General features: G+C 46.7%; 1 protein-coding gene across 2 annotated transcripts; it reads right to left on the bottom strand.

Moving 5' to 3' along the window:
- Window positions 1-8,738, bottom strand: Septin4 (septin 4). 2 transcript variants are annotated; one of them, XM_033382705.1, is made up of 5 exons: window positions 8,587-8,738; window positions 7,555-8,142; window positions 2,057-2,516; window positions 1,596-1,998; window positions 1-1,531 (listed from the first exon to the last, which is right to left on the bottom strand). In XM_033382705.1, the coding sequence occupies exons 2-5, from the start codon at window positions 7,847-7,849 to the stop codon at window positions 1,271-1,273; spliced, it is 1,419 nt and encodes a 472-aa protein (XP_033238596.1). In that variant the 5' UTR covers window positions 7,850-8,142; window positions 8,587-8,738; the 3' UTR covers window positions 1-1,270. The 2 variants fall into 2 exon arrangements, with proteins under 2 accessions (XP_033238596.1, XP_015041548.1); XM_015186062.2 differs by lacking the exons at window positions 7,555-8,142; window positions 8,587-8,738 and adding an exon at window positions 2,748-3,209.
- Window positions 8,739-10,006: the final 1,268 nt, after the last annotated feature.

The raw sequence follows: 10,006 nt of genomic DNA, 5'->3' as shown, positions 1-10,006 counted from the left end.
TTGTTGTTACCTTTATTTGAAATCGATTTTTATCATCGCTATGTTGTTATACATAATTTTTCGACTATAATTTCATTTATATATTATGGTTGTTGCATGTAGGCTTAATTAATTAATTTAAAATAAATTCATTAACAATTCGTTTGAACAAAATAGGTTTTGTTCGTGTATAATAATTAGAATAAATAATGGGAACATGCTGAAATTCAAGCACGGAAATCTATCTAATTGATACAGCAGCGCCAAGAAGCGGCTTTTAATTAATTTGACCAACAATGACCGGATTTTTCCAGTTCAAGCGAATGTTCTTTACCTTCGTTTGTTCTTGTTCTTTGGGAATCAATGAAACAAACAAAAAAAAAACAATAAAAGTTATAAGTAAATTAATTTAAAAAAAAAGAGTTACTTCCTTGCTATGTCTTTCTCTGTAACGATTCTAAGTGCCTCTGTGGGTTGATCTGCTCTGTTTTGTTTTTTTTTTTACATTTTGTTATTCCGTCAAGTTTTTGAAACTCCCTAAACTTTGGTATAATATCGTACTGATTATCGTAATTTGATGACGAATGAAATCGCCCGGCTGCTGAAATGCGATTCACACTCAATATCTTTAGAATACTCTCTGTCACAATATCATCAAAATGGATGTACACGTAATGTTTTGCATAACTGTTTTCGGTTATAGTTACATAATTCTAGAGAAAAAAAAGTATACATATATCAGATAATCTGCCATTTGCAACCCTTATAAACTGGTGTGGCGTGTGGGAGGTTGCGGGAGGGGGTGTGGCTCGTACAAATTTCTATTAGCTACAATATTGAAAAAGGCTTCGATGCCAGTGGGAGAAAGCTGCCAGTTGGGGGCTGGGCTCAATTCTCTGCATTTTGGTTGTTGTGCTTTTGGTCTCTGCTGCGGAATACCGTTCGCTAATACCGTTCTCGTATCGTTGTCTAACGTTTTCTTAGTCTCGAAACTACATTTTATATTTTTAAGATTGCAACTAACGGAAGGAGCAAAAACATCGACATTTTCAAACAGTGCTAGAACTTAAGAACTTAATAAATTGATTTGGTTGCAGCTGCAGCTCCAGGATGGGACAGGTGTGTCTCTCTGGGTCACATAATATAAGTCGTATCGCATATATGTATATATATATATGTATCAATATCAAGGTGCAAAATTGAACACGCTCGAACACGTTCCTTGCTCGATTCCTCTCTCTCTCTCTCTATTTCTATCTCTGTCTCTCTCTGTCTCTAATCTGCTCTCCGCCTAGACATCGATCACGCTGTCGTTCTTCTTCATCTCCATGAGATGCGTTTGCTTGAGCTTCTCCTGCATCTGGGTGAGCATGTCCTGCATGCGTCTGATCTCCTCGTCCTTTTGCAGCAGCAGCCTGTCCGTCTCCGAAATGGCCGCATCGAATCCGTTCGTCGAGCTGATCGAGTCGCGCTTCAACTTGCCGCGCTCCCGCAGCGCATGCTGCGAGATCTGTGAGATGCACTGCGCCCGGAAGTTCTCGTAGTGCACATCCTGCAGAAGGAAAATCGAAAAGTAGTCACATAATGAGCACCATGGGCACAGGGCTGTGGCTCACCTGTGTGGTGTCCTTCAAGTCCTGCATGTGCGTGGATATCAAGAAGGTGCGCAGCTTGATGAAGTCGCTGTGCTCCGGATCCTCCACATTGACCACACCCCAGGGGTACTGGCGGCCGCGCACCTTCTTGCCGGCGACCTCCAGAATGGTGTTGCTGCCAACGACGGCGAACGGAATGGAGGCCTTCAGCTCGCGGTCCTGCTGCTTGAAGTCATCGTCCTCGTCGGAGTCGCATTCGGGGAACTGGTACAGCTGTATGTGATTGTCCTCGAGGTCCTGCAGTATGCGCTCCTTGAGCTTGCGCACCTCCTGCTTGTTCAGGCAGTCCGCCTTGCCAATCACCAGCACGATGTTCACCTTGCGATGCAGCCGCCTGATCAGGTCCAGATCCATCTGTCGCAGGCTGCAAGCAATTGGATTAGTTCTGCTCTTGCCACTGGCTTGGGTGCGGCGGGGCTCACCTGTGCCCCCAGGGCGGAACAAAGTAGAGGCAGCAGTGCACTCGGTTGTCCTGTATGTTGCGCCGATTCAGTCCGCTCTCGTCGGTGAAGTACTGGCGGAACTGCTCGTCGATGTACGAGGTGCACACCCGCCAGCTGTCCTCGCAGTTGATGGCATCCCCGAAACCGGGCGTGTCCACCACAGTGAGGCGCAGCCGGACGCCGCGCTCCTCGATGTCCATGGTCTTCTTTTCGACGCGGGTCGTCTTCTCGATGCGCTCCTCCACGTTCGGCATCTGGCGGTTCTTGTACAGGTCACCGAGGAAGAGGCTGTTGATGAGCGTCGACTTGCCCAGGCCGGACTCCCCGACCACCATCAGCGTGAACTCGAAGCCACGCTTCACCGACTTCCGGTGCACCTGCTCCGGCAGCGTGGCAAACCCAATGTAGTCACGGTCCTTGTCAAACGAGGGTGTCTTGGCTGCAACAAGGACCGAAAACAAAGGACACAAATGGGTTAATCGGTTGAAGGACCGCTCTGCTTCCAGGCAACTCCATGCTCCATCACTGCCTCATTAGGCAAATGCATTGCGAATCCGAATGCGAATGGAATGCAGTGGGAGGGCCTTTTAAGTGGAGTGACACTCGAGAGAGAGACTCTCGCTCTGACTCCCGACTGCTCCAGCGACTGGCTCTTTAAGCCATTACTTACACATGGCTCTAGGGAGGGAGGGGGCTCTGTTCCTGTTCCTGCTACTTGTTTTTGATAACTCTCCTAGCCTGGACTTCCCTTTCCTTGCCTGCCCTTCCCTTCCTTACGATTCGTGTGTATACCCAGCCGAAGCCTACTTAAGGCGTAATTGGGGGGAAAGCCTCGCAATTTTCTTTCCTGCTTTTCTCGGTCTCTCTTCTTCTCTGTTCCTGTGGTGTGTGGCCTTTCCCGTCTCTTTTCTCTTTTTGGTTTATAAACAAATTTGCAACATTGTTTCGCTGTCTCGCTGTTTGTTGCAATTGAAAAAATCCCCGAGTTGAGTGAACACTTTATTGTTTTTGTTGGCAGCAGTAGTAGGTAGTAGGCGGAAGGCGAGTTGCAACTGCCAGCCAGGAAACTGCCCGAAAAGCATCCAAAATTTAATAGACCACGCTCTCTCTCTGGCACTGTCACTGGCACTCTCTCTCTCTCTCTTGCTCTTAAGGATGTAACAATAAACAAGTGGCAACGCCAAATTGCAACCGCCCGCTTTTCGGGCCTCTCTAGTTCTACCCCACTATAGTGCTTAGGCACGGCACTCTCTCAGCGCCTGCGCCGCACAAACTACGACTAGTGGAAGCCCCGAAAATGTGTGCCATGCCACATGTTGGCCCTGCCACTAGGCTGGAACGGGGAGGCCAGGAGCGGTGGGTGGCCGTGCTGCCAGACAGGCGGGACAAGATCCATTTACGATCGATTCTTCTACCACAAATCATCAAAAAATCGAGATAACTTCCTAGTGTTTAACTCTACAAAATTGCCACCTTTTTCGCTCCGGCTTGAGTTTAGTTTTGTATCCGCTGGAAGATACTTTTGGATCTAGACAGGGAAGAGTATTGTGCTCTTCCCTTTCCCGGCATATGGCAGCCCTGGTCGATTGGGATGTTGTTCACCCTGACAGGACACAGGATAAAGGGGACACACCACCCACCCCTTGGCACACACACACACACACACACACCTAAGGGTGGCCACGGGAGACAGTTACGTTATTGTTTCCGCTCACGTACTGGCCCTGCTTTACATCTAATCGAGTTTACGGCACGCCAAGTGGGCCAAACCGGGCAAGGCAAGGCCAAGGGGAAGGGCTATCGACTCCCAGTGCAGGGGGCAGGGTGCAGGGCGCTGCACCCTGTCACAACCCCTAAAAAAACAAATACAAACCCCTTGAAGCACGCACGGCTGTTGAGGCGTCACGTCACACTCATCGAAGGCCTGATGGAGAAACAAAACAGGAAATCACAGGCCAGGGCGAGGGGGGTGCTGACCAAGCAGGTTCCCTCCCCATTGCGCAGGGTATCCGCGAGGATAAACATCATCTTGCAATTGCAGCGATTCGCGGGTGTAAACAAAAGATTGAACTTGTTGTTTGTTTACCCAAGTCTTGGGGCAGAGAGATACTGGCAGTGTCCACTGGGTAGCTGCCTGTATCTGTATCTGTATCTGTATCTGCATCTGTCGGATAAATGTGCGAAATCGGGCTAATGAGAGCATTCACTGGAAGATTGTCATTTATAAACAAAAACGTTGGAGCGCTGTGGGAACGGGGCACAGTCGACTCTTTGATGGATTGGCCGATGTATTCCACATTTTGCAGTCTGAGGTCCCCCTCCTCCTTTCTCCTCCTACACATCTGACTAAAATCTGAGCTCTCAATTCGATAAATCAGCCAGTTAGTTCTCCGTCTCCGTCTCTGTCTCCGTCATTGTTCTCACTCTCTCCAGCGCTAGGGAAAGATCTTTATCCAGGGGGCTCCCTCATCCTATTGTCGTTTGTTTATCCGAGGAAAAAGCTTTTGTGTGGGCGTTGCAGTTTTCATATCTCTTTCATCTTTCATCCCAGCCCCCGCCAGTGGATGGATGGCCCCCACTTTGGTGCGGTTCATTGACTAGACTTATCGCTGTCAGCGTCATGGGTGGGTCTGGGTCTTGGTCTGGGGCCTCTGGGGCGTCTGGGGTCTGAGGTCTGGGTCTGGGTCTGAGTCTGTGACTGGGGCATACACCAGTCCCCCACGCAAGTCGTTAGATCAGGGGAGGGGTGGCGGGGGTACCTCAGAGAGTAGAGATGGGTTTGATGGGTGTCAAACACTTGAGCATTTATCGTTAGATCGGATTCATCGGAGGACGAGGTCTGGGAAACGTTTCAACACGATCTCGATCAGCATTATGACAGACCATTTAACATATGGCGACACATCAATTCGAATCTCAGTGCCCCACTCTCTCTCTCGCTCTCTCACTGTGCATCTTTCCATGCCTCCATGCCGCTACCTCTTGTGGCATCTCAATTTCATTTCAATTAAGTTCAATTCGAGATGTGGCAAGCTCTGGAGCAGCTACAGTTCGAGTGTCTTGTTGAACGCACGAGTGCCCCAGACATAGAAAGAATCCCAGAGGGAGTTGGGGGGGTGCCAGAGTGCAGAAGAATGAAGTGCCTCTCGATGCAGCCATCGAACGTGCATTGGCATCGGCATCGGAGTCGGCATCGGTTGGCATTGGGTTTCTGGCCAGAGTTCGGATCGGTTTGGCTTGGCCCCAGCCTCGGAGGCATTTGCTAAACAAACAAAAGGCAGGCACACGCACACACATAGACACTGCAACTGCTACGAGGCATCCACAGCCAAGGGCACTCGCTTGGGCCTTGCTGCACTGTTCCATAAATAGTTGCAACGCCGCTGGCTGCTCTCTGGCTGCCCGCGGCACGCTGAAAACTTTCAAACAATTGACGGCATTTGAAGTAGCTGCTGCCCAAGTTCACCTCTCCAGCCTCCTTCTGCGTCTCTTGGCACCTTTCAGCCAGTCTTCCATCCTCCTTCCAGCCATCGGTGAGTGCTAGGGTATACCCTTGTGAGAGAGACCTCCTTATTTGTTTGTTCTGCTCTATATTCCCTCTATGTCACCGACTATAGGGTATCCCATAGTTGCCAAACATTCCCTCTACTTGCCGCATGTGAATCTCTGGCTGGAGCGTTTTTTTGTGCGGCTGAAGCTGGAAAAATACCAAAAATATATCCATTCGATTTGGGCTTTCGATTCAATTTCGGAATTCTTTAGTTTTCCATTTAAGGCATAGAATTGTTTATGTTGGAAATGAACTCCACTGAATATACAAATACATACGGGTGTGTATTGTATTGGATAGGATCGGATCGGATGGTATGGTATGGAATGGGGGGGAACAGAATCATCGTATAATCCAACACAATTGAGAAGCTCTTGTGCGTCTGATCTTTTTCTGAAACGGATTTGACATTCTTTCACTTTTCTATTTCTAGAAAACAACCAAAATGTGTGCCATCCCCTCCCCAAGCCCCCCTCCCTTGCATTCAACCCCTTTCACAGTTTCCCCCAGTTCGAATAGAACAAATGTGACAGCTCTATGCACTGATTTCCCTAATTGCTATGAAAATTCCATTCCCATTTCCATTTCCATTCCGAGACTCATGCAAACGCCCCCACATTAGAAACATCAGAGAGACGAGCCAGAGCCAAAGCCGGAGAACATGTGTATTCATTTGGCATAACAATGAATGTTGGCTCTTAATGAGCTTTTAAATGCTAATAATGCTGCATTTTGAATTGCCGCTAAACAATGGAGAAGAGAAGTGCAACTGCAAGTCGGAAAATGCGGATCAAAATTGGTATTGACTCAAAACAAGCCACTTTAAACAATGCGAACATTATTCCTTTAAAAGTATCAATCAATTCATTCGACACCGCTATCGGCTACTCCTACTCCTACTCGAAGAGCTGGCCCATACGAGTATTTCCAGAAACCGTACTCGTACTCGCACAACTGAGTCTCTTGTTAAATGCTGTTTATCTTATCACGTTCGGTTCTGGGCCAAAGGTATGGGCATGGGCTCTGTGGAGCTGCCCGTTCTTGGTCGGGCCGTTTAAGGCGTCCCCCCTACGATCGACAGCGGCACAAATGCTCATCGAACACTAACGACATGTCAACCAGGAGTACCGTTAGCTGCGGTCACGTTGCCCCACACTCCCTTCGACATGGCCATCGCCAGTGGCCCAGGGCCGAGCGATCTGCAATTGGGTGCGGCTGCCGCCAGCTAGAAAGTAAGAAAGGAACGCCGCTGCCACCATCGGTACAGAACTTCCAGATACCCTCCCACAGTGATATTGAATATAATGAGACTTCTGGGCGTTGCAAACAACCGATCACAATCGAAGTGCCTTTCCGCACAGGGTATACAAGAAATAAAAACAAAGTCTACGCCCACCAAAAATGGGCCGTTGCCTTTGAAGCTTACAACTCCAAGACCCAGCAGAGGCAGTGGTAGCAGAGCCAGAGACAGAGCCCAGACTTCAGACTACAGACTGCAGACCCCAATCCACAGACCAAGTACAAGACCACGTCTAAAAGCAAGGCGAAAGCGAAGCCAAAACGAACAGATACAAAACAAAACAAAAAAGGAAAGGAAGTTCGCGGCGACTTTCCATGTTTTTTTTGCTTGATTGGAAATGGTTTGGATTGGATTCGGAAAACGGCTGCCGTAAGTAGCTATTGCCCCTGAAACTGAAGTGCGTCCACCTAATCTCAGGGAGATCAGATCCCATGGACAAAATACCTACAGATCATCGATAATATCAATCCGATGGCAGGAAAACTACCGACATGTAGACCCGTTTTCCCCGAGATCTTGAACTATTTTGGCCTTCTGTAAGCTGCAACAGGAATCTGGGAATTCCTGTTGCTCTCCTCATTGGGCCCCCTGGTGGTGGCGCCCTTGAAGGGCGCCCGATTTACTCACGTTTTGGGTAGAGGGGTGGACGACATTTTCCTGCCTCAAAGCTGCTGCCACGGCTGCTGCTGATGTTGCTGATGTTGTTGTTGTGATTGTTGTTGTTGTTGTTGGCTGGTTGAATGCAACTGCTGCTACTGGTGGCACTGTTGTTGCCATTGAGGCTGCTAATGGCATTGGCCACTATGCTGCTGCTTCCACTGCTGCTGCTGATGACGCTGCCAGAGACCCCACCAACCCCGCCGCCACTCAGCGATGGGGGCTGCGTTAAGGGCAGCGGAGGAGGCGGCGGCTGGTGTTTCATTGATGTTGATGACACATTGCCGCCGCCGAAGAGGCGACGCTGCTGTAGAAACGCCGTTTTGTCTGGTTTTTCTGTTGCAAATGTTGCAGTTGCAACTTGGTGCTGGTCCCAGTGCTGGTCTTAGTGCTGGTGCTGGTGCAGTCGCTTTTACTGCGCTTCTGCTGCTGCCACTAGGCGACGATCGGGTCCATTAACTAATTATTTCAACTGTTGAACCGTTATTTACGGTTGCGCTTATCTAGCTCTGTGCTTATCGCTCTCGTAGGTGACGGAATCTGGTGCTAATAGATAGACTGAGAGAGAGAGAGGGAGAGAGAGAGTAGTTTAAGAGAGCTGGCGATTGCAAAAAAAGTCAAAGCAATTATTGACTTTTACGGTTTCAATGCAAGAGGGTGAAGAGAGAGGACTAGGAGTACTCCGTTTTATGTGTGGTTTTGTTCTTTCTGTTTGTGTGTGCATATCCTGCTGACACACTGATTGAAAACTGCATATTCAATGAGCGCGTGAGAAGAGGGGCTGAAAAACTAACGGTGCTTGCAGGCAGCTGCTGCTGCTGCCTCACCTTGACCTACACGAACACTGGGCCCAAGAGAGATGCGCTTGCATTTGAAATGTGCAAGCCAAAGCGAGACAGCAAACACACAGTGACACTCACACACACACGCACAGAAAGCAAATAGAGACAAGCACTGGCAATACAAACGAAAAACCAGCAAAATATATTAATTTACACGCACATCGTTATTAACTATTTCCGTTGCGGTTTCAATTTGCGTTGCGATGGTGCGCGTTGGCGCATTTTTGTTGAAAAAAAACGAGAGCCGACCCGCGGCAAGTTTCAAAGCAGTGTGACCGCGGACTTGTGACAAAAAATATACCTTCTGACCCTCACAAACATACCGAAATATACCGTATTTTTTTAAAAATATATTGTAAATATACTGACGAATTCAAGTTATATTTTACATATTCCTCGTTTTTGATCTTCCGTGGAATATTACTAACTATATAAAATATTTAGCCATGCCCACATTATTGTATACGATTCATTAATTATTTTTCTACTTAACTGGGTTATTCTAAATACTTGCTCTTTTTGCATTTTGTGTAAAAAAAGGTTTTAGCGAAAATGGTCAAAAAAATGAAACGAAATAAAACGTAAGAGAAAAATCATTCCAATTGCTCAATTTCTTTCTTCCGCTGAATCATGCTGGCGAACTAAAATCTTTAGCTTTGCCCACATAATTTTAAGCCGTTGTTGAATAAATTTTCTACCTGATTGACTACTTTTGAGTACTCTCTTTTATTGTATAGTGTAGAAAACAAGGTTTAAAGAAAAAAGGTCAACAAAAAAACAGTGGCAACGTAAGTGACTGAAATTTCACGTCAACCAGAGCTTGGGCACAGGTATACCCTATTTCGTTGATATATACGAAGAAACTGTTTTTCCAAGCTGTTTTAAAACGTAATTAATATAGAAATTATCTCAGATTGTTATGTTTTGGACATATTAATGCATATGATTATGGTCTTGAAAATATATCTCGTCCAAAATATCGTTGAAATAGCTTTTCAACAGAGACTGAATAGTTTTGGCCCTTATTGGTGCATTAGATGACAAACACTCTCTCAGTTCCATAATATCCATTTCCCAGGGTATGCCAAATGTTGCTAAATTCGTGCCATTTTGGGGAACAGTGCCGCTCGATTTCACGGCACATGAGTCTGGCCCATACAAATTAATGTTGCCAGCAACATATAACGTAAGAAAACGTAAGTTTGGATGCAATGCGCCGTAAGTGAGTGCGGAATGTAAGGGACATTGTTAAGCTCAAAGGACATTGTATCCCGGAAATATAATATAACTTGAGAAAAATTCCCACAACTTGAGAAAAATTCCCACCACAAAATAGAGAGCAAGTCCCAAAGATAAGATAGCAAGTCCCAATAAAATATAAGGTCTCACTCTAAAAAATACCGAAAATGTATCATACTCCTCGTTTCCTTTTATTATTATTATTATTATTATTATTATTATTCCTTCGAATAATTCCGGCTAACTAAAACCCTAAGTTTAGCCCACATAATTTTAAGCCGTTGATGAATACATTTTTTTCAAGATTGGCTAGTTTTTAGTCGTTGCTTTTATTTGCAATG

Source organism: Drosophila pseudoobscura, chromosome X, assembly GCF_009870125.1.
Source record: "Drosophila pseudoobscura strain MV-25-SWS-2005 chromosome X, UCI_Dpse_MV25, whole genome shotgun sequence".
NCBI classification, from domain to species: domain Eukaryota; kingdom Metazoa; phylum Arthropoda; class Insecta; order Diptera; family Drosophilidae; genus Drosophila; species Drosophila pseudoobscura.
This window is presented reverse-complemented; position numbering and strand designations above follow the sequence as displayed.